General features: G+C 35.4%; 1 protein-coding gene and 2 long non-coding RNA genes across 3 annotated transcripts; 1 reads left to right on the top strand and 2 right to left on the bottom strand.

Moving 5' to 3' along the window:
* Positions 1-125: 125 nt before the first annotated feature.
* On the top strand, positions 126-25,665 carry LOC105220092 (205 kDa microtubule-associated protein). The gene is made up of 2 exons (XM_011196504.3): positions 126-2,587; positions 23,199-25,665. The coding sequence occupies exons 1-2, from the start codon at positions 458-460 to the stop codon at positions 25,290-25,292; spliced, it is 4,224 nt and encodes a 1,407-aa protein (XP_011194806.2). The 5' UTR covers positions 126-457; the 3' UTR covers positions 25,293-25,665.
* LOC128920462 (uncharacterized) lies at positions 15,661-16,862 on the bottom strand. Its single transcript, XR_008470532.1, has 2 exons — positions 15,903-16,862; positions 15,661-15,815 (listed from the first exon to the last, which is right to left on the bottom strand). It is a non-coding gene; the product is annotated as an uncharacterized LOC128920462 (long non-coding RNA).
* On the bottom strand, positions 16,978-18,491 carry LOC114804878 (uncharacterized). The gene is made up of 3 exons (XR_003752980.2): positions 18,157-18,491; positions 17,936-18,083; positions 16,978-17,417 (listed from the first exon to the last, which is right to left on the bottom strand). It is a non-coding gene; the product is annotated as an uncharacterized LOC114804878 (long non-coding RNA).
* Positions 25,666-26,076: the final 411 nt, after the last annotated feature.

Raw genomic sequence — 26,076 nt, 5'->3', positions numbered from 1 at the left:
TGAACTTAACGCCTTAACTTAACAATATTTGCTGGAATGGTAGCCCATAGTTAATAATAACATTGTAGTGGCAACGCTTTATACGAGCGAATTTCGTGCCGCCCATTTGGTTCGTGCGCCAGTTGGATAATTTTGCCGGGTGTGTTCTTCGGTCGGTTTTGAAATCTCCACAGTGCGAAAAGTGCAGCAAATTTGTGAAGACTTATAAATCATACAGAAAGTTTGTTGGGAAAAATAGTTGAAAATATTAAATTTAAACGGTGAAAATTGAGCAATTTTTGAACTGTATGTGTTAAGAGTTCGTGTGACGTTTAAATATTTAAATTCAGACAACGATTGTTTTAACAATTTCAAGTACTCTTGGTAGTCTGAGCTAAGAAGCGAATAAGGTCCAGTAGGCGTGAACAAAGAAAAAGGAAATAAGAAATTACGGATAAAAACGTAACGTTAGAATAAAATGGAGCACGAGGATAATGCGCATTTGGACAATTTCTTGCAAAATTCTCAACATTTAATGGAGAATTTGCAGATGGATAGAGGTGATGGTGTGTGTGATAATGTTGCTGTAGATGAGATTGGGGGAAAATTTGAGGTACATGAAGAGCATGATGATGAAGAGGAATGGAAATATATCAAAGAAGGGCAGCAGAGCGAAAAGCAGCAGCAGCAGCAACTGCAGCAGTTGAAAGCCGGTGTGGCTTGTAAAGACGTGGAAAGTGTAGAGGAAGTTGGCAACGGGCATGGATATGGATACGAGCATGGTGATGTCGGTGCCGACGATATACTTTTGCTAGACCATCACGAAGTTGGTAACGGTGTCGTTGGCATTTCAGCCGCAGTTAACGCAGACGCTGACAATGCCGCAACCGGCATTGTAGAGAATGAAGAAGTCGACGTAGAAATAATAAAAAATGATGGTGATTTTTCAACAACTTCGAATACTACCTCTACAGCCGGTGAAGACGGCTATGCAGATACCGGTGTGTTGCAAGTGCAAATGCAAATTCAAAATATACCACAAGAAGAATTTCTGCCAAAACAAGTTGCAGATTTGTTGGAAGATTGTCCTAATACTGGTAGCCATGCGGATGAGACAGAAGAAGACGACCCCAGTTCTTTAGCAACCAATAACACTAATAGAACAAATAGCCTTAGCGAGAGTGCTCCAAACCAAGAATTACAGCAATTGTCTACCGAAGAAAATATAATAAAGAACGAAGAATTTTCAAATGAGGATAAAGAGAATACCGTTCCATCAATTTCAAATGTTCATGGCGATATTGCCTTTGAGGAAAACACTGGAAACAGTGATTTTGACTCTGAAATGCACTCTCAATTAAATCCAAATGCAATAGAATTTGTTCCAAGCTTTGGATCAATTCCCACTTCTCCAACTACGGGTAACAGTGATAACCAAATATTTGTGGATGAAGAAGTAGCTTCAAATAGTGCTGACGAAATACAATTACGAGCCCAACCAAAGTCACTTCCACGTCATTTACTGGGCGATGACGATTTTGTTGCTCAGAGCCCACGCAAGGGAAGTGCTGAATCCAATTTGGACGCCATTGCTTTACCAGAAGAAAATGATTTTGAACACGAAGCTGCAAAACGCCCGCATGAATTGGAGCAAGAAGACGATTTGATAGGTGTTGGTACGGTAGAGCACACACAGCAAAAGTCTCAATTAGCTAATGATCATTTGCAAAGTCTCAATAATTATGCCGCGAATATGCTTGAAATAGAAAGAGATGCAAATGAAGATTATTCAGATAGGCTCAATCAATCGCCCTTAAACTTGATTGATCATGGTCCCGAGACTTCCGTCGATTTGGAAATGGATTTACAACCGTTAGCTGTTGAAAAAGATGATGAAACACAAGAGATCCCTAAAGAAAATTTAGAAATTATCGAAGATGTATTTAATACAGTACAGCCATTACCAATAGATTTGAACACTTCATTTGTTGAGGAAACATCACAACAAGAATTCACCGCCGAAGGAAAAGAGTTGCTTGATGTTGAAGAAAAAGAAAATATTTCACATTCGCCATCCACGGAAGAGATGCAAATGAACTTGCAAAATGAATTCCATTCATCAGTGAAGGATATTCCACAAATTCCGATCGATATGGATAATGCTGCAAATATGCAAGAATCATTTTACCTTGAAAGTACTTCTTCTGAAGCACGCCAACAGCTTCAAGAACCATTTGCACCGGGCATTGAGTTTTCTGCCGTTGATGAATCGAATTTCCATACTAACGAAATCAACGCTGAGGGAGATAATCCTGTCATTAATGATCCTTCATTTGACATTGTTCAAGTCTCTGCACCTGGTACTTTTGAAACTGAACCAGAGACTGCTCTCGATACTTCACCTACTTCTTTAAACATATACGCACCAGAATTTACGCCTACACCGAAATCGATTGATGCTGATATAATATCACCTTCTCCGATATCAACTGAAGAAAAGCACCTAATCGAAGAAACCAAAGAACAAGCAAATTTGAGTGAAACAGAAGAACTCGAGCAGAAAATGGATGATTTAATAATATCATCAAATGATGGAATCCTCTCACAGGTATGTTGTACATTTTTATTTCTGTTTATACAAAGAAATACATTTAATTTTGTAACGAAATTAAATCCAAATATAAATATTACAAAAAAAAATACTAATAAAATAAAACAACAACAAACACAACTATTTCGCCACTTGCACTTGATAAATCATTAAATTTGTTGGTATAATGCGTTTCACAGCAGTTTCCTCACAACGGTCGGTAGTCTTTGCCGAAGTGCGGTGAAATCGTCCTTCAAACTCGTTTTCATTCTCATTGGAGAGTTATACTGGATGTTTGCTCAAGTTATATGCTGTCATTGTTCTTGGTAAAAAAAAAATAGGAATAGAGTTATTTAAATATTTGAGTGAGAATCAGTGCCGATTAGAGTGTGAGCAATTAGAGTTTTGTTGCCCTTCGAATATAAGGAATTATTGTTGGAATATAAGGAATTCTTATTGGAATATAAGGAATTATATATGAATGAATGTATAATATGTACACTATGTATGTACGTATATGTATCGTCTTATTTCTTTACATGTGTCTATGTATATTTTAAATTCACACATTACACTCGAAACATGGACCTCGAAATCTGTTTTATTTAGTTTTTAATTAGGATATTTATTTTTTTCTTGTATTTGACTTGATTAATAAATCAGATATGGTATATGTATATAGTGTAGTCCTTTAAGTTTACATTTGTTAACCATGATATGATTATTTAGTTGTAATTGTAATCTGTTGTGTTACATTAAGGTGAGTCAGTCCGAATCATTCATAAATGTTTCTTGTATGTCACTGAGTGCTACGTTACAATTATTTCACTCATACAAGTATGCTGGTACATATATATATATATATATGTATATATTTATTTACGAGTACATAACTATGTTTAAAAAATATTGTATATGTATGTGGCGTATTCCTAAGAAAATGTTTCGTTATATGTAAATGAAGACTGTAGTTTTTGTTGCAACATGGAAGTCATGCGATGTGGTTGAGTGAATTAGGTCATATTGTTATCAAACTTCCTATAGTGCTTTCCCCCAGGCCACACTGACATCAACACTTTCGTTACGAGCTTGTTATTAATAATCCTACATACATATGTATGTATATGTATCTAATATTTCTTTGATATGTAATTGAATATGTTATATAAAAAAAAAAAAAAAAAAAAATAGGAGAATAGAACTTGGTATATAGAAGAGTAGCGTCTGACTCAAAATGAGGTAATAAAATGGTTCAAATTATCTCTCTTTAATCAATATCTAATGTAAATGATATTTTTCAAGGGTAACTTATTGGGCATAAATACTTATATACATATGTTTGTATGTGTAAAATTACAACTCAATCGATTTTTTTGTTTGTAAACAAAAATTCAATGAATGAAAACAAATAATGTAAACATAAACATATTCCTAAGGTGTTTACGCCGGAGAGACATTGTCGCACTCAATGTTCTCTTTGATATGAATATCATAATCAAGACACTTACAATGTAGGCCCTTATCTCTGGCAAGACATTTCTTTCAACACGCCCATACAATTTCAAATTGCTGTGACTAATTTCTAGGTTTATTAATTGTACTTAAAGCAAATGAGGTGAAAACTCATTAACTATTTTCGAATAGATTAGAACGGTCAAACACTAGAAGCTCCTATGAAGTGCTTACGCAATTACTGTATCATCGATCTGTTTTATTACAATTTAGGTTTCTCTTTTTTTTTAAGTTAACTTTCCTATTGAGAAGAGCCCGATCTCAATTTTTGAAGCCAACATTTCTTGCTGCTTGTCATATAAAATTTAAGTTAATTAAAAATTACTTTCGTACTAATTAAAGCGTGCGCCATAATGCTTGAAAAGCTTGTCGATTTACATAAAAATTCCCAGTATTATTCCAACCCGGTAGCCGGTCACATTATGGTTGCAGTAACCGTTTTATGAATTTTTCAGCCATCTGCGACACTCATATTTAGAAAATTAGATTGATGTTAATTGAATTGGATTGGGCTGAATAACAGAGCGATTGGCCTTCTGGCGGCAGCGCAAAACTAATACTGGCTAGACAATAGGTAGCGAATGATTAAATAAATGAACGCCGAGTTGAATGGGAATCAAGTTTCCGTGCGACTGTTTTTACTGTTGATCAAACCAGAAACACACAAAATCACCCATTCGTTTTACAATGAATCATCCGCTCGTATGCGACGATATGTATAGATGTGTATCGCTGTATAAATTATCAACAAAATGTGAGCGGTAAGATTATGCAAAAATAAAAAATAAAAGAAATGACAATAAATAAAATAAAGTGAATAAAAAGTAATAATTCGCATGGTGAAAATATAAATAGAGTTGATATACTACAAGCCTTGCATTTTTAGTCGGCTTATTTAAGCTGATATCTACTTTGATAGTGGTTCGTTAATGCCGTTATTTTAATAGATGGTGTCATAAATGTTCTATGACATTTAGTATTTGTACGGCTACCTACCAAATATCTAACAAAATATGTATGTCAAATATGTGTAAGTATTTGGAAAAGTTTAATAACATTATTTAATATTTGTCACACATTCTTGCTAAAAGGAGCACATTCCAAGTATATTGTCGCACGTTTTCAATACTTTGTATGTACATATGTATGTATATTGAATGCTTAGATATCGTATGTGTATTTGGAATTTTAGTAACAAAAAAAAAAAAACAATTAGTTAATACTTCGTATTTGGAGCGTAATAGATAATAATAATGTTGCACTCAAACACTTTTTCTTTTGATACATTTTAAACGCTTGTTTTGAGCTTCGTTGTAAGTACAAGATATTGCGCTACTCATTTACGCCACTGCTGCTGCGGCGTTGAAGCAATGTACAAATTGCTATAATTTAACGATTTCTGTGGGATAATTAAATTGTATGCAATTAAATTTTTTTGACAGCTAACATACATTTGTATGTACAGTTAACGCTTTCAAATCAATAACAGAGATCAACCCATACGAATGTACACACATATATACATTTATATAATTTTATTATATAACTTTTCATGACTAATAATTCAGTAATCAAAATGCATATGTATACACTTTTAGGAAACTTAAATTTAAGGTCTAATTAGACGTAAATCTAAATCTTATAAGGCTTGTGGGGTTAGACTTTTCTCACATAGACTTAAACTAGTCCAATAGGAGGAGCATTCATAAGAGTGTTGAAAATTTAATGGAATTGAAGAGGTGTTTAGTACAATACTACATACTAAGTTGTTTAGTACAATACTAACAGCTTATTATATTAGTGATTTATATAAATACTAAAATAGAAGAATATCACAGTTATCTACGATAAAACATCATTGTGTATACATTTAAATTTGAATCTTTTTCGGAAATATTTATGCGTGAATCACCTTAAACGTATTTTCTTTCTCATTAGACTATTTAACTTGTCAAATTGATTAGTTGGACGTCAGATTTTGTAAAATATATTTTATTTAAATTTCGTAAATGACTCACTCATCAATAAGCTCTTCAGCTCTAGAAATGAGGGAGCGGTACATTAGTATTCTGGTTTGGATTTGATTTTAAATATTTATTTTATATATTTTAAATCTTTTGTTCGATTTTTTATAATAAAAGGTAATCCTATGCATATTTTCTGTTAATATATATAAAAAAATAACTCACAAGTCTGTAAACACATTTAATACCTTTAAACGCGTGCATACGTTAATCTACACTCATATTTGCTTTAAAAAAAATTAATATTCCCAACCACGTATATATTTTGCTTATTCAAATGTAGTTTTGTGGAAATTTCTAAAAATCGCCTGATTCGGTCGTGAAATTAAATGAATTATTTGAATGCATTGACATATTATACTGGAATATTCGTTTTGCAAAAAAAAAAAACAAAAATGTGCTACAAAAAACGGGTACGTGGGACAAATGCCAACAAGCTGCAACAACTCGAACCACAACAGCTACAGCGCTTGTAGTAGTGAGACAGTCGCTGTAATGGCGACGGCAACTTCAACTCCCAAAAACAATGACAACAGAGAAACAGCTGAAACGGCACCACCAACAGAGCAAAAAATATGAACCAATTTCCATTGCAATATTCGTTCGTGCGGCTGTTGTGTGTGGCAACCACATTAATCCTCCAAGACAACTTCACTTACCATGCCAAGTGTGCACAAGTTAATACAAATACAAACATAATAAAAGTGTGTGTGTGTACATGTAGGTGTGTGTACTTGCCGGCCGGTCTGCCTACCCACTTTCAGTCGTTGTTGGTGTGTTGGTGTAGTCAGCCTCGGCCCAAAACCCCCTAAAAACGACAAAAATAAATTATAACTCTTTGCATTGTATTGTTCGTATCAAAAAAACGGGTTTCATTTGACGTTGCTGCTGGTGCCATAGTTGCTAAAGATGTACGCTTCGCTTGCTTCAAAAAAAAAATAACAAAAAAATTAAAAATAAAATCAGTAAAAGAAAAATACAAAACCTTAAATGTCTGCAAAAATAATTATCAATGTGTGGGTTAACTGGATTTTACTCCTAATGAGTGCACACCATGTTGGCGCTGTTCAACTCTAGACACGTACACATAATACATATTTATATACATAAATATTCTGTATGTATGAGTCAGTATATGCGTCTTTGGAGCACCTTTCTGTGGAGCGTGTTGGTGTGCTGTGGGTTTGCCTTTGAAACTACGAAAAATTTGTTGAAAAAAATTACAAAGTACTTGCCTCAATTGTTATATCGGTCAAATTTAGTAAATTGTATGCTGCAATAATATGCATACATACAAATGAATATAAGTTGCACCTGTAAAAAAACTAGATTTTTTGAAGATAATGTTTGCATAGACCATAAAAATTTGATGTCGACAGGAAGCTAGCTCTATATGTATGTATATCGGAAACTGGTTCTTCTGTTTACATAATAGACAAGCTGCTATTTGCAGTTCTTACATTAAACAAAATATACCGTTATATGGTTAAGTCACATTTGCTTACAATGACTTTACAAGTTATAAGTTGCAAGTTAGACTCGTTTTAGCGCTTTTTGTGATTCTTAACAATTGTCTAAATGCGCTTTCTTTTATAAACCATTTCCTCTATAAACTACAGTTTAAAATTACATTACTAATCTCTAAGAAAGTCTGATTGGAAGTCGAAATTAATTGAATTCAAATTAAAAGAATTGTACATTTAAGCGAGGTATGCTATAAATAATGAATTCACTTTAAATTTTCCCAACATTGGTCAATCGCAAATAGTTTGAAAAGTTCGCGTGCATACTCTCTGAATGGCGGAAGTACATAAAGTGCGCAATCAGCTCTAATTTAATTAACTTCAGCAAAGATTTATCTGAATTTCCGCGCTTTGCCTTAATGCATCGCTCTTTAGGTTTCCATTAAAAGATTGAGAAAGCAGATTCGCATCTCATTCGTAATTGCACACATCGCCAATCGTTCGCCGATCAATTGAATTGCAGAGTCTACTAATCTACTAAACCTCACACTCTAATAAACAAAAAAAAAAAACGTATTCTGTTTTAGCAGCACCTTCGACTCTCAACAAACGATATATAAAGCGAAAACTTGCAGAGTATATTGTAAAAATAGCACAGCGGGTGGACGACACCTAATCACTCAGTGGCCTGCTGCCGGTATATTGCTAGCAACAGAGCGTACGAGAGTCCAAATAAACCGCAGGAGACAGTACATGCATTTTATAAAAATATAAATGTTTTCAAATGTACGCATGTGTATATAAATATCGTGTCTATAGTAACGAGTAGATAGAAGATAATGATAGCGAAGACAAAAGCATTTTTATTATCTTAAAAAAAATGAATAAAAAGTTTAATGTCTATTAATTTCTATTTAAAATTCTTGCCGATTAATATTCGCATGTTCTTCAACGATAATGCTGTACTTTCGCTTCCTTTCGTGTCTTATTTTAAATATAACGAAATATTTTAAAAGCTTTGATTTCAAATTGTTGCTCTTATGGAGGCGTTGCACTCTAGCGTTCGCACTGCCGGTGGGTTGTTTCTCCCGCCTTATTTTTGGTTGTGTTCTTCGGCTAGCCTCACGTCTTGATATTTCGTATGCGTCGTTCGGCTGTGGGCTGTTGGCCTCACTTGTCAGCCTTTAGCTGCTTCTGATGGTTGTCATTTGTTTTATAGTTTGAATCCATTTGATGTGTGTCTCTGCAGCCAGAAAAATTTACTTTCGTTTCTGCAACGTTGAAATACGATTTTGTGTATTTTTAAACTTTACAAGTGCCAAGTTCAATAGCTGCGCAGTATATTTATGTATATTAATGCATGTGGCGTTATATGCACAATATTTTTGTAAATAGACGTACTACACACCTATGAGAAGTAAAATAATTTCGCTTGTTGAGTGGCGAAAATGCTTTATAATAGATGTGCGCTCGTGTCCTTTCAGTGAAAATTGATCAATAAGACAATTTATGAAAGTTCAGCTTTTAATGTTCTGATAAATTCAAATTTCAACAAAAGTCGAAGGTAGCAAAAATTTTAAATTCTAACAAGATCACGATATAAAATCAAAAAATAGTTAGGAGAAAGTACTAGTTCATTCAACATTTGTGTTTCAATAAATTCAGTAAGCTAGTGTGAATTCTAACTCTTTCCATTCTAATTTATTCAATATTTTCATTAAATAAATGTAAATCGATTACTTTTTGGGTTGGGAACCGCTGAAACTTGTGCGAAAAGTTTCATAAAAAAATATATTTACGTTGTTGCAACAACGCGCAGACAATAAATATGTTTTATAACTTTAACGTTATAAAGCAGCATGTCTATTTCAGGGAGCGCAAGTGTATTTATCTTCATAAATATATAGCTATCTGGTTACACAGCGTTCCTATGAATGTCTCTCTGCTGCACATCAAATACTACGCAGTGCTAACTGGCACTTACCACTCGCTGCTCCATAGCACATGTAAGCCATTTATCTTGCGACTGACTACTCATCGGATGTTTCTACCCACAGTTTGAAGATACGACGGCACACACCATGTTCACCTTCTATCTTAGAAGACGCAAAAGAAAAGAAAACAAACGAAAGTACATAGGAATAATCTTCAAAATTAGATGCCGTCAAGTTGCATGGCGGAAGGCAATGGAAGATGCTGTGCCGTGCCGATGGCAACAGTTGCATAGTCAGCCCGACGCATCCACCGAGACCATGCATTATATGTGTGTATATTTTCCCTCCTGCAGTGAAAATTGCAGATAATTAAAAAAAGAAACGAATTATGTAGGAAATAAGTGCAAAATGAAAGTGGCGTAAGACGAAGGGGTCGAATAATGCCACGAGTAAAAATAGGGTTGCTGCTCAGAAGGAAGAAAATTTAGTTTTGCTTTGAAATTTAAGTTATATTTATTCATATATGTACGCATGTGCAGTAAAATAAACCTCGAGAAAAAGTTTCGAAATTTCCTAAAATAAATAAGTTTGTATATTAATCATTAGTTGACACCACACATAAAGGTTATTCAGTTCAAATTCATCAAAAAGAGACAATTGCTTGAGTAAACTTGTTGAATGTTGAACCATGTTCAACATGTCAGCTGATCGGTCTCTCTCTCTCTCTGTATACAGCACTTAATTCATACGTATATTTTTTTAATGATTTTTTTAATTTTATTTGTGTTTTGGTGAGTTACAACACTTTTTTGTGTTGTTTAATATGCAGATATTCTTATTGACCTCTACATTTCCTTTAAATTTGATATGTTAGTGTAGTGAACGGTATTCACCTTTCACTCAACCCAAAAAAGCCAAAAGTGCCCCTGCTTACATACATAGTCACCTATGTACTTACATACTTCGCGTTCAACATAAGCTAAACTAGTTGTCTAGATTTTATTGATTTCTCCAGGGATTTTGCTGAGTGGGCACACTTCGTATTCCTGTGGCACTGCATAATTGCATAATACAAAGATTTTAACTCCATTGCGATAGATTTCGCTGTTGCCAAGCAGTTTTGAGCGCTGCAAATCGTTACCGTGAAGCCATCGCGCAATCACGTTCCTATTAGGGCGGCTAAAACGTTTTCTTGTTGCACATATTTTCACATCTAGTTTCTTCTTCCTTTATATGTCTTGCTATTCTGGAAGCTAACTTTCGTGTTGAATTGGTGTTAAATATATTTACGCTTGAAATTCCATTGAAATTTTTCTCTTAGGTAAATGCTAACATAATTTTACAAGAAACACGAGTTTAGGTAAACTTAATTTGAAGTTTTCAATAATAAACCGCAAGTTTTAATTAGTGTGCGCTGAAGCGTTTTCGAAATGAACTCAGTGAAAGCAAATAAGATTTTGTTAAATATTGAATTTTGAAGGAACTATTTCTTCGATATAATTCCCTTCGTTTCAGTATTACAATTCTTGCTATAAAAGGTTTTTATAATTCTAAAATTATGTAAATATAAAATATTCTTAATTCAACTAACTTTATATTTAAATTACATGTATTAAATATGTTAAAGCACATACATATAAAATAGACCAGTACTGACTCGTGCTAAGGCAATGACTTTGAAACCGTCCTAACAAAAAGATGTTGTAAGAATGTTAAAATACTTGAGTGTAATTATTCGTGGCAAGTGTGCTGCATGAAATACATACAAACATATCTGTGGCAGATTCTTTTGGTACTGCGGCCGTGCATTTTTCATATTGTAATTTCTGCCATATTTGCATTTTCCTCAGCTGTGCATGTTTATATTCGCAATTGCCTTGTGCCTGCAGCTTTCAAGTATCATTAAATATATGTATTCGTATATGTACACATTCCTGTAACCCGCTAGGGAAAAGCCATACTCTTAATGATAATATAGTAGGATTTTCTTTGCACCATTTGTAAGTGTATACAAATTAAGAAAAAACTTAAAATAAAAATTATTTTATTATTCGAGACTGTGTGTTTTACATTATAACTGATTTTAGATATATTGAATATTCTATATAATTATAATTATTCTAATGCCAAACTGGAGTTCTCCAAATTCCATTTATACGAGTATATTCTCTAACTTACTTCTCTAACGCCAACTGGGCATGCTCATATGCATAAAATTTATGGACTTTATGTACTTTAGTGCATTTACTGACAGAAGCCAGCGCTAAAATACCCACGAGTAGTAAGTAGTAAGTAGAAGCCACAATAGTTGTGTGCGCAAGACACAACATCAGCGGCCAATACTCACTGGTTGTACACTAAGCGTTAGCTTTTGCTAGCTGTTAGCTGTGCTCGTGGGCCATTGCACGGCAAGCATTGTGTCAGGTGCTTTATTACCTTTCCAAGCTGTTTCGTGCCACTATAATTTTAAGCGTATTATGATTACTCTTTTCGTTTTACGTTATGTACTTCCATATACTGGACAGTGGTTGCAACACAATTATCTCTTCAACATTTCTCTAAGCCATTGCTGCACTAACATACATACGTACATACATACATACAGTTCACTGCTACTTCTATTCTACTTTCACAATCTGCAAAAAATATTAAGGAAAATGGTAACACAAAAAAAAAAAACAGTTAAAAACGCTTTATCGATTGCACGTCGTCGCCGTAGTTGCCGTCGTCGCTGACGTCGTGCATTGGCGCAAAGCTCAGCTGACTTTATTAGAACTGGAGTGTGTGTGTATATTATGTACTGTTGTAGATGCTTTCATGCGCATTAACCTAGGTATATATAGTATATACCTTTATAGCTGGTGTAGATATTTTGTGAGGTACATACATACCTTCATGCCTCTATACCTACAGATATTGTTTTATTGGTGCGGCTTACCTTTCTCTTTTCTGTGCTTTGCTTTTATTATATTTACACATATAAATATTTGATATCTACGCAAATGTGTTGTGCACTATCAGTCGGTTTTGCGATACTTTCAGTATCCACTTGCTGCTTTTGTGGCTTACATATGTACATATATCTAGATACTATCACATTCTAAAGACACACTTGCACATATGCATCGAATACCGATTGGTATTTTCGACACAATGGTCCAGTTTATAGTCATACATTTCCATATTTTCCAACCAAAAGCGACAAGTGGACATACAAATATACGTGTGTATGTACAACAATGCCACAACTTCGACACTTTTCGTTTGCACATGGTTTGTTTGCTTCTCGTTCGTGCAGTTTTATTGCGCTTGCGACTTTTCGTGAAAACACAAACACACTCTTTTCGTGTACGTGTATTCTTAATGAATCACAGTTTGCAATGGTGTTCATCAACCTTGATTCTTTGTTTTTTGGTTGATATCTACCTTTTCCTTTTGGAATTTTTAATTTTCTTTCATCCGTTGGAGTATTTGTAATTAACTTTCTATTTTGTGTATTGTTTTACTATATCGAAAAGTCAGCTATTGCAACTACAACGCAAGCAAGAGCAGTACTTCACCGTTAACTCCCAAATAACTTCAGTCGTACCGAGCTACAGACACAGTTATATGTACATTCGAATCTATGTTGCTCCAACACACCTGGATAGCTTTGCATCTTTTCGTTGCTGCTCACTACTTTTCCACAATTCGAGCAAAGCATTTCTTTTTTTTCATTTTGCGGCCTTATTATTTTCTATTCTATTTCCCATCTTCCATTCGTTCGCTAAATTGTTTTTGTTTTATTTAGTTTTTTTTTTGTCTCTCGTTAGCGAAAATTTGCTCGTATCTCTCGACTTTCGACGTGCGCAATTCACAATTCGCAATTTTCGAGCGGCCACGTCAATTCGCAAAATTCCGCCGGTTTGCTGTGGACAACGCTAATACCTTTGTTGTTTTTTGTGTTGTTGAAGTCTTAGCGGTTTCGTTTAGATATTTAGTATCTATAACTAACTACATAATCGGCATATTTATTCATTAATATCATTATTGATAAAATATTTTTGCTGGTTACATAATTGGATAGTCCAAAATAATGTGCAGTTTTCGTCGCGTGATTTGTGAATGTAGAAAATACATCTAATCGAAATTGGGGAAAGTCTGTGGAGATTATGAGATTGTACTTTAATTAGAGATTAATTAGATTGTACTCTTTAGTACTTTATTAGTTAGAGGGCTTTAAAAGTTTTCTGTCTTCTCCGAAATATTGTTTTTGCCAGGTTTGATATGCCTTAAGTTTTATTACAATGAAGCATTTTTGCTTAGATCGTTTTCAAATTATTGAGGTTATGTAGAATTAAAATTACTCTGTAAGAGAAACGTCCTTTGTTAACTAATAGTTTCATTTTGTTAAAGTAGTATAGTTTTTTTATAAAATTTGCTATCTCGCTGTCGAATAAATGTGTTGTGGGTATTATTACTTTAGTAACTGCATACTCCCAGACTTGTCTACATTGATATGCAATTGTATGTGTATAACAATTGAATCTAGGTAAATAGGCTTGTCGGAAATATGTTTGTTCGTAGTTTGATTATACCAACTCTTTCATATTTCCGAAAGTGTAATGAACTAAAATATGGTCATGGTTCGTGGAAATCTAAAATGTTTGTTTACCAATGGCATCTTCATTGGCCAACAGCAATCACCTTTCACCGGTATTATTTATTTATTTTTCGGCGAAAATCATTTATTTATGCAAATCGCGGTGTTGAGACATTTTCACGGCATTTTCACGACAATTTGTATGCATTCATAGGAAATTTTCGGCATTCCGCTTCGGTGTCTCTTGCCGTGAAAGTCACTTCCTTCCCTTATGTTTTCCCATAAACAAATTTGACTGACAGCTGAGCTGTTTTGGCTACATTTTAATTGTCCAATGATTGAAATATGCGCTTGCCGAAAGCATAATCCGAACTTAGCGCCAAGTCAACGCACTGACGAATAGTTGTTGGCTAATGCCGTTTCCCAACACCCACACACCTTAATAACTGTACCACTGAAGCAATAATCGTAACAGTTTCTTATTATAAATTTTGTAGTCACCTACAATTAAGTCTTGGTAGACAAAATAAGCTCACCATAAATTGATTGCTGCTACAAAGCTGGCTTACATACATACATTACATTACAAATAATGTAAGTGTTGGTGTTGGCGGCATATCTTTAATAAACTCATTTAACTATACATATACACGCCCTTATATACACTTTCATATTATATATAAATATATATTTATACGTATGTATGTACATTAATGAATATTCATCATATCATGCACAGACACATACTTTACTTCCCACTGTTTTGAATGAGTTTTCATTATTCTTTCTCATATTCTCATCTAGATATGGTACATGCCTTCTAACATATGTATAACATTATGTTGTAATTTCCAACATGTGATGCTTTTATAATTCTTTTATGCGCTACAGTAGGCACCTTCAAAAAGATTAATGATATTTCAATTTCTTCTTATTATATTTTTTATGCTTTGCCAACACCTATTTTACTTACTATTTTCTTTCTTTACAACTCTATTGGGAATACGGTGAGACTTCCGGTCATACCCAAAATTATTTTTCTTTGTTATTTACAACCATTACAAATTGGAGAATAGTGTCAAAATACACAAGCACTTGTATGAGTGTGGCCCTTAGGCGGCTGTAATGCCAATTAAAATGATGTGTGTATTTACACTTTAAGTTCACCATATATAGGTCCACCATATAAATTTGTGAAAGTGTGTGTGTGCGTACATAATCAATTAGTGAAATAATATAAATAATCATTTACAATTAATATTATTTTCTATTAAACTTCTTGTAAATGTTCTCCATTTACACATTGACTTTAAGTGTGAGACGGAAAGTGGGGAGTGCTATCGTTTTGAAAAGTCCAACGAGTCACTTTTTGCCTTTTTACACATGACTAACGGCTTTGTAGTGATATCATTTTCATACAATCATTTAAAAAGCTTATGAATTGTGGGAAGTCAGTAATGCATTGGTTGGCACGCAACAATTCATTTGGCCTGCACCTTCATAAGTGTATGCGGTATAATAAAAGGATACTTGACTTGTGATTAGGTGTGGTAAAACGATGACTAATTCCTCTCACTTTGTATGCGGTGGTTGTGAAAATGGCTGAAGTGAAGGAGAATGTTGAACGCTGCTGCTTCCAGCTATAATTGTCTCACCAGAAAGTATAAAGCATTTGTCATCGGTGGTGGTGGTGGTAGTGTTGATGGTGGTGGCACATTGCAACGAGTTGCCCTCATGAAGAACAATGTGATACACAAATTAAATTCTAAACTTAACTCATAATGCGCATGATCATTACTTATGGTGACGTATACTTACTTGCAAGTACACACAAAAGAACAAATGTACATATGTACTCGTCCCCTTTTATATTGGGTTGGTTCCTTAGACTCCCCAACTCCCATTCGCCGCTGGCGCATGTCTATGTGGTTGTTTCGGTGTCTATCTAGCTATTGTTGGTGGCGTGTAGAAATTTCAATTGAATTTTAGTGGTTTGTTGCGCTTCTTTCACCACACGCTTCGATTACTCACAGTCACAGCAGCAGTAACCGAACAAGCGAGCGGTGAATGCTTTAACGGCTTGCCGACTGACAGTATGGCACATCGGCAGTTTGTCTGTCAGTCTTACATCTCTTTAACGATCGCTTGATGGCAAGCACAGCCACACATGTGTACATATGTATGTACGAGTATGCCCTGTTGCGTGTGATGTGGCAGCAACATTTGCAGGCGGCAATGGAGGAGCAATGACAAGCCTTCGTCTGTTGCTTAATTTTTCGGTCTCTTCGCTCGAATACTTCGACGTTGCGCAAATTTAAAAATAGAAATTACGATATTTGGCTGCTTAATTTGGCAAAGTACAAAATGTGTACGCGCACACATTTTCAAATAAATTTCATACAAAGTACACACACACACACGTCGGTGTAAAAGTGTATAAATAAAGTACATATGCAAACCATTATTTTAAGTTGTATGTAAATTCGTGAATGCACTTAATGTAATAAAGTGTAAAATGTAGCCGCCAAGTATTTATTGTTATTTCTTTGCTTGCTGGCTGGCTCATTTTCGGCCTATGGTGTTTTCCTTTTTAAGGCTTAATGGCCCATCGATAAAAGCTATGGTTGGCATTTCCATTACTTTTGGCTTTTGTGTATGTCGCGTACTGTCCATGTGAGGGCATAGTTTATATGTCATAATGTATTACTCATGCCCAGCCAGTGGTTCACTTCGGAAATCCATACTTATTTGTTTAGTGCAACAGTTAAAACTTCCCATTTGTTCCACCCCATTTCTCCGACGCCATTCCAATATTAAAAGTAGACAGTAGCCGACAATAGCATTCTAAGCTGTGAATCGCTTGTTTAATAGATGAGTGTCAGAAATCAAAAAGAAATAATTAAATTTGGTGAAATCACTAAAGATTAAATTTGAGGTTAACATTTACTCAAATATGCCACAATAATATTTTTATATGCAGAAATTCAAGGTAACACATTAAAATAAGATTTATTCTAGATACTTTACTACAATATAAGGAATATATCTGGTCTAAAATGTATATATTCCAGAATATAAATACAAAAATATCTAAAAATTTCTGATTTCTCCACACTTCCTGAAAATATTCAAATAATTTAAAGAATAAAGTAGCTTGTAGAACGCTTTGTGTGTGCCATACAACCGTTGTTTCTTTTAATTATTTAAGATCTGCACGAACTTCGCCTTAAACTTATCGCGTTGTCTTAGCTGTACCCGGTATAAGATGAACTTTAATATACTTATCACCTACCAGACTGCACTGACCTTGCGCACCGCGATCATTGTTGGTTGCTAAAAGGAAAGATAATGCTACGGTAAAAAATATACAAGCAACAAAAACGTTTTTCTATTTTATTTCAAAGGCATACCCTAACTAATAAAATATTTAAATATATATTTAATATGCAAAACTTATATATTTGAATCTACTATTGAAGAAAAAGACAACGACGCATTTATGAACTGTTTTATGAGTCACTGTATGGCTGTGGATGTTGTCATAAAGTTTGTCGTTAGCGCGGGCGTATGCAACGCTGTCACTGTCGCCAGCTGCTGCTCCTCTACGCATAATTAAACAATAAAGTCGAAAGCGTCAATATTTCAAGCTAATAAATTTTCTTAAGCTACAGTAGCAAGAGTAATTGTGTGCCATCTTAATTTAGCTTTATGACCAAAGGCATATTTGTAATACCATATACGAGTACATATACGTATGGAATGTATTTGCTCGTACGCAACTACAAGGAGTGAAAATGTATAAATCGTAAAGCTACAATTGCTTGCACATACATATAAATATGTATACTTACACACTGTTTTTCAGTTTTCTAAAATGCGTTAACGCCCATAAACCCGCTCCACTCAAGCCACTCAGTCTTTGACTTCTTTATTTGCCTCTTGTAGTGACCAAAAAAGCGCAAAAACCATCTCAAACTGACAATCGGTTTTCAAGTCGTTCTTAAATATTTTTTAAGTGAATATTTAGTTGGTGCCAAATTTGCAAAAGTTAATGGTGAATAATCGCTATTACCTCAATGTTGTTATGTAGACGTTTCTTTTATTTTATATATTTTTTTTGTTTTTGGCTCGCCATAAAAGTGTTAATATGGCATTGAGCGATTTGGTATATATGTATGTATGTATGTATGTATGTAAGCCGGTAATTGTTCACACAAGCAGCAAATACCTTTGTATATATGTTTGTAGCACCGTTAACGCAAATGTATTGTCTTGCTGTACAATTTCTGTTGAAGTCGATGGCAAATACTTGTCGGTTTCAATGGATTGCTTGTGGGGCTTATGCATTTTAGCTGAGCTAGAAGCCGGCAAACGGCGTCCGTCACCCACTATCACGCTTGCACACTTCATAATTCAACAGCACACTCATTTCTTCGTTTGTTTGCGCTTTTTATATACGCATATGAATGAATGAGTGTACATAGGCGTTTGTCAGCGCATTGTTGATGTCATCATTTGAGCATTTTGTTTATTTGCCAATAAATACTCTGGCTTTGTGTGTATGTGTGTGTGTGTGTGTGTGTGTGTGTGTGTGTGTGTGCAGTCTGGTTATGGAAAGTAGCAGCATGTGTTTGTGGCAGGAAACAGTTCAAGCTTATACATAAGAGTATATGTATAGGTTATATGCAACTTTTTGACACAATTTTCAAAGTTTAATCTGCTATGAATACGACCTATAAATCTTAAATGAATCACATACACATACATAAATGTTATATACACTATTGCTACTATTTTCAACATGAGTGTACAATCTTATTTGGCACGCTTGCATGTGTGTGAGTGTAATTCATGTATTTACATTCAATATGCCGATTTTGCCGGTCGGCTTCTCCGCTTTTCTATTTGATTTCAAAATTAGTCAACACAAAAATTAAAATAAAAATAAAGAAGACAACGCATGGGTACAGCTAAACACATTTGCCTGTATGTACATATGTATAACTAATGTTTTTGTCAAAAACTTACTGGTAGTTAGGTAAACAGGAACACTTACTTACTATACATTTAATGATTTAAATGTTTGTTTATAAATACACACAAAGCTATATACATAAGTAAGTGTTGTTGTTTTTGCTTTGCCACTAAGATGCTTTCGCGATAGCCTTTGTTGATTAGCAGTGCTTTTTGCAAAAACTTAGCTTTTAAATGTACATAGGCGCCTTTAAAATGTGCAACGCAGCAAAATTATTTTCCAAATTCTAAAAATAGTGCCTCCATATAGAATTACAATCGCCACGAGGCGCCAGAAATCTCGTCTCCCATTTGTGCGACTTACATAACTTAAAGGTCCCAGGTTAAAGAAAAGTCTAAACAGTGTGCGGCTGGTGATAATTGAATAAAGCGTAATAATGAGATAAGGTGTACAGTTCTAACCTAAAAATTGTTTTCAGAAGCTTATAGCCGAGAACAATTTCTTCGTTGCTCGAATGAATAGTAGTTCATCTAACACAATTTTGAAACCTCAATTCTGATTGTCTCAAGATTTGTACACAAAATTTTTAACTGAACAAAATAATTTGATATTCAAGAATAAGTGGCACCTGAGTATTTGACGGAATATATTGAAAGTTATTCATTTTTGTAAAATTATAAAATTATGAAAAATACATTGAATTTTCAATCGTCACGTATCGATTTGTAATCTACATATTTACATCTAATTGAAATTAACAAAATATTTAAAGGTAATGTTAATGCTCCTCGAATGCCTGTAACAAATCAATTTCATTACAAGTATGAAAATGAATTGTGTATGAGTGTCGAAGCCAACGCCTTTTCTGGTGCAAATTATCTAATAATTCATCGCTCACAAATCCAAAAATAGCGAAGCAACACCACCAAATTGGGCGGCACATTTTGTAGTTGTTTTTTTTTGCTGAAGAAAAAGCAAATCTACACATGATTAATTAATTATACATCATTATCAAGTACATATATCTTTCTTTCACATTTGCCTTTTGCGAGCGTGTTACTTTCTCGTGTTGTGGAGCTAAAGTTAGTCGGTATTGGATTTTTCATTTTTCGCCACTCCATTTCTTATTTAATTCTCTGCCTTTTTTGCTGGCATGCGAACGAAAATTGTTCGTGCGAATTTGTGCAGGCAATGGGTACATAGGTGCTCGCGCATTGGCTGGCTGGCTGGCTGACTGACTGGCTGGCTGCTTGAGTGGTTGTAGCCCAATTCCAGCGTGCAGTGCATCGATCTCTGTGCCAGCGCTGACGATGGCGTCTGCTTGCTTAGACAATCGCTAGTTGGCGCTTACAGCTGATGGCGTTGCGAGTCGAGCTTAGACAACAAATTTGTGTGGTTGTTAGCTGTTTTGAATATACATACCTACATACTTATATAGATATGCGGCTTGTAAATGCCGGCAGTAGCTCTTTGCCTGGACGGATGACTAACTCATAACCAGTAAAGCTGGCATTAGCAGACTGGCGCAATTAATGTTGGTATGTACTACGTACATATGTATTTCTGTATGTGTATGTGCTGCTGATTTTAGCACGGCTTAATATGTGACCTCATTACACTTGGTTGCTCCGCAGCCGAGCACCATAATTTTTCCCAGCTTTAGACAAACGCTACATAATACTTGTACATAATCAACTATACACATATATACATACATATGTGTGTACAAGAAATTTTACACAAATGAATACCTACAAAAGCTGGCATTTCGTTGCAAGTGGCGTTAGCGCTTGCTACTATTAGTTGAATGCCAGCAACTGTTGCTTTTATTATTGCTGCCTCTGTGCTGTGCCTGAGCCTCTAGGTTTGGTCAATGACATTTTCAGTTGCCTTCATTTGTTTTAAATAACTTTTCCAAACGCCAAACGCTGAACACCAAAAACCAGCTCCACACTGCCGTTATTTCAGCGCTCTTGTTGTATTTGTTGGATTTTGGACTTTCTGGTTTTTGTTGCCACAATTTTTTGTTTTTTATTATTTCCTCGGCTGTCACTCTGGTTTTTGTTTGTTGTCTTGCCGTTTTGTTGTTCCCTTTAGAACGCACCATGCTGCACACTTACATACATACATACATTGATACTAACTTCTACATTACTTGTGTGAGGAGTTGCTAAGTTTAGCAAGAAATTATTTTGACGCTAAAGTTTTTGTTGTTGTGGGCTATTTGACTGCTCGAGCATCGTCCAAACCGACCTCCTCGACTCCAAAGTGCTGCTCCCGCAAACTGTTTCCGTCATTAAAAAAATAGATTTACATATAAACATACATACATATGTATATGTAAAAGTCTGATGGTATTGTGTTCACAAAATTATATTTATATCGTATATCCTCTTCATGTTTCATTATTTGGTGCTTTTCGTTGCTGGCTTTGCTTTCGTTAATGTTTTTTTAGACATTTTTGTGTCACCTCGCATCCGTTGGTGTAGTGAATATTCTCATTACCTTTCGCTAATAAAGTGTTTATTATTATCAATATTCACAAAGACTAGACATTATATTCTAAAAAATTTCTAGACGAAACAAATCATAATATATATTCTACTGAAACTACAGTGACATAAGCTTAATACTTTCCGAGCTTGAGAGTTTTAAGCTTTGAGAAGAAATTAATATCTGAATCATCATTTCTTCTAAACTCTCACTGTCTTAGCTGAACTATTAAGGAACTGTTGTTCGTTTTCGGTCTAGTGTTTGTATAGATATTCATGAACTATTGTATTTAAATAAATCTTTCCCTGACTCAATTGCGCACCCCAAGCACGTGCAATTACTTTGCAAAACTCACTTCCTAAAATTCTTTGTCATACATATTCATGAACGTCTGTAGTTTTCGTTCGCTTAAAGCTCACTATGATAACGTATTAGCGTACATTAAACCTTAACGTTAAACGAGCAGTGTGTGAGCGGGGAGGCAATGAGGCTTAGGAAATAATAAAAACTTCATATGGAAAAGTCATAATGGATAAAATATTAAAGTTATAAAAACTAAGTAGACTTTTAATACTGAAAGATATATATATTCATATGTGTATAAGACTTTTTTTTAACTTTGTATTGTCATATTTTTTTACAATAATCTTCTATTTAATTACAAATATATACCCTATGGAATATTGTTCTGATTTTTTATGAGATTTTTTTATTTTGTAACTAATTACTTTAAAAATGTTTTTTTTTTCTTCCGTTTTAATTTGTTAACTCTCTATGCTTACACTTTGCTCTCTTTCTTGTTATTATTGCTTTTGTTCTACAAAGCGTTTGTATGTGTAGCTTCGTCTTCGAAAACTAATTTTGCGCTGTGATTGTATTCTGTAGCTGTCTGCGGTCACTTCCATTACTTCCACGTTCTCTGCTCTGCCTGATTATTATCCGTTATTTGTTTCTAACTATTCCACTACTTTGTATTTGTTTTGTGTTTCGCCGGATAACATTATCCATATACAAATACATATATAGTACGCTTTTATGTTTCCAACTTGTAGCTTGAGATTCATCATTATCACTGTTATTAAAGAGTTCATTACTCAGCGAAATTTGCCGACTCTGCAGTTGTAATCCAATTTATAGTTCGTCAGTGTGCAACTTCATATATTTTTGTTGTCTACAATTATCAAATAGTTTTCTTAATTGTTGTTAATCATCGATAGCAGTGTCTGGCTGACGGACATACTTCCAGCTGTGAAAAATTCTTTGTTGTGTGCCTCAAACTATTTACTTTCGTGGATTTAAATGTCAATGTCTTTTGCCTATACATATGTACATATACACTGGTACATATTGTACATACGTGGTATGAAACGTCTTCACTATGAATGATGGTTCAAACGTGGAGCGTCGTTAATGATGCAGCACAAATGTGTACAACTCCATTAGAAATGTTGATTTTGTGTTCGAACATGAAATTTTGTGTACAACAATTTATCTGTTTTCTTTTTGAGGCATTTCTTAAATTGGAGAACGGTAAAAATGTGTTATATTTTAGTATTTTCCTTAATTAAATGTTATTTACAGTAGCGTATTCTTAAAGCTAATATACATATAGTAATATTTATTTATGTCTTTTCTTGTTTTTACAGGTAGAGGAGGTTGCACAAACCGCAGCTAACATCGTCGAAAGTCTGAATCCATTTGCTGCTTCAGAACCCGAACATCACGAAACGGTTGAGGAAACACCAATTGAAGCGAATCAAGTATTTTCAACCGAATCGCAGCCAGATGCTGACATTTCGCAACAAAACGAACAAAGCTACTACAACGAACAACAGGAGCAACAGCACCTACAGGAGGAAACAGCACAGTCCACATACGAACATCACGAGGACAATTTGTTATTAACAAAGCCAGAAGATGAACAACCACCAGCAGCATCACCTGTTCAATTGGAGTTGGAACTGAATGGATTTGAGGAGCATGTACCAGCTGCTCTATCTGTGGAAAGCAATATTGCTGATCCAGTCGAGCCTGAGTCTGTTGAATTATCAGTTGAGCCAGCACATGAATATAGTCATGTAGACCTGTTGGAGTCACCCGTTGCTCAGCCAGAACATGAAGATATTCGTTCGGAACTTGTAGCGTCACCCATCGCTGAGCCAGAACATGAAGTACCAGTGGAGTCGCCAGTTGCTGAGCCAGAGCATGTGACCGTATCTGAGCCAGAACTGAAAGATGTGCCACAGACAGAAGTACAACCAGTTACTGAGCCAGAGCTTATTGCACAGCCTGAGCCGGAAGTAGAAGTGTTGCCTTCGGAGCCTGTAATTGTATTAGACGAAAGCAGTAACTTTGATGCAAATGTATCGGCTGTGGCTGAACCAATTTTGGAAAGCCCAGATCAACATTCTTCGTCTATTCCTACAGAAGCCAATGTGGAGTTAGCTGCTAACGAGTCTACCGCGTCAGCTGTCGAAGAAACTGTAATCACTGCAACTGCTGTAGGTGCTCTGGCAGCTACGGCTGCCGCTGTTGCAGTTGCTGCGGATGCACACAAGAAAACTGATGTTAAACAGCCTCGTACTCCAACTTCGACGAAATCAAAGGCTATCGATGTTAAAAAGGCTGCAGAACCAGCTAAAAAACCGATTGGTAAAACATCTCTATCGACAGTGTCAGCCGCTAGACCACGTACTGCTCCGGTTAAGACGACTGCTACCGCTGATAAGAAACCGACCACAACTACAACAACAACTAAATCATCAACTACTACTGCTGCTCGCAAGCCGTTAACCTCCACTACTGCAGCATCTCGAACAGTTACTAAAACAACAACTACAACACGCCCAGCGACAGCACCGACTGCTGCTAAATTGACTGCTTCACGTACCACTACCACGACTACGGCTCGTCGTTCAGCACCAACTACCACAGGGGCATCGACGACTGCCACCAATGGCACAGCCACCGCCAAGCCCAAACCAACCAGCGGTGCACCCACTAAGCCAACCACTTTAGGTCTATCGGGTACAACCAAACCGAAGTTGTCATCGCCACGCACCACTTTGACATCGCAGCTGCGGAAGGCCCCAACTAGCACAGGTACTGGAGTAGCTGCGGCTAAAAGTCCTCTTAAGACTACTGCACCAACTGCTAATGGCGTAACTAAAAGTTCGACCACAACAACCACTGCAGCAAGTCGTGCTAAGAGTTCGACTTCTACCACTACAACAACTACAACTACTAAGACTTTTACTGCTCGCCCTGCCCCGAAGACTACGCATTCATCAACCTTAACATCGACTACGACTCGTCGCACCGTAGGTAGTGTATCGGTTAGTGCAACAGCTGCAAAAACCACCAGCAGTACGTTGCTGAAAAAGACTCCACCGGGTGCCACCAGACCTGCAACAACTGGCAAATCCTCACTTTCGCCTACGAAAACGGCAAGCTCAGCTCTGAAAGCGAAAACCAAAGATGTAACTAAGAAAGCAGTAACTCCAACTAAATCTGCAAAAGATTTGAAACATACCGAAGAACAGACAAAGACAAACGGTACCGCTGTTGTAGGAGCAGAAGAACCCGCTGCTATTCAATCGGAACAGAAACCACATTTGAACGGTAACGGTGAAGGTGATGCTCTGCAACTGATAGAAAATGGTATTCACAAACTTGAGCTAGAGAATGGTGAAAATCCACTATTGGAGCAGCATATACAGGCATCTCTGATCGATGCTTAAAGAGGAGGAATAGAAGACTTTGTATTTTTTAAAGTGCAGTAAGCAAAATGAAGAAATGTTAGATCAAAGAAAGCGATCGTCGTCATTTAATATTTGTTTTTGTGGGGGAATTTACCTTTGGACGAATAGACATAATGCACAAGGTACTAGGAGGGTTATTAGTAAGGAGTGGTGGGTAAAAGCAGCTGCGCATAATTTTTACAATTGTATTGCTAAGCAGTTTGCTAATCACAATCAAAACAAATGAAATCAGAAGAGTATATTGACAGAGGAAATTATATAATATTAGACGAACTTTGATAAGAAAGATGAGAGATTGAGATGAGAGATACGGGAAATTCACATAACAAACGAATAACTCTCGATAGTGGAATACAGATGTGACTAGAATGAAGGTATATTGAAATGACAATTAGTATGTGAAACGAACAAAAAAACCATAAAAATGAAATTATTGCATATTTTCAACGAAAATATTTTCAATTTAAACTAAAATACTTATGTAGTTGTCATTGGTGTCGCTTAATTGCGATGAACACTGCATAAATAACAAACTGCACATCCCAATTATGTACGTATTTGATATACTTGATTGGACGATAAAGTCCATTAAGTTGCATGGTTCTCTACATTGTTAACCTTTTCAGAAAAGGGAACACAATTTTTAATGTGTATTTTTTAATTTATATTCATTGTATACTTTTTTGTCTTGAATAGTTCGGTGACTAATGTTTTAAATACTTTTTTCGCTATTTTATACTCGGATAAGACCACGTTGGTGAAT

Source organism: Zeugodacus cucurbitae, chromosome 2 (assembly GCF_028554725.1).
Source record: "Zeugodacus cucurbitae isolate PBARC_wt_2022May chromosome 2, idZeuCucr1.2, whole genome shotgun sequence".
NCBI lineage: Eukaryota > Metazoa > Arthropoda > Insecta > Diptera > Tephritidae > Zeugodacus > Zeugodacus cucurbitae.
The sequence above is the reverse complement of the archived record's forward strand: the minus strand, read 5'-3'. Positions and strand labels throughout refer to the sequence as shown.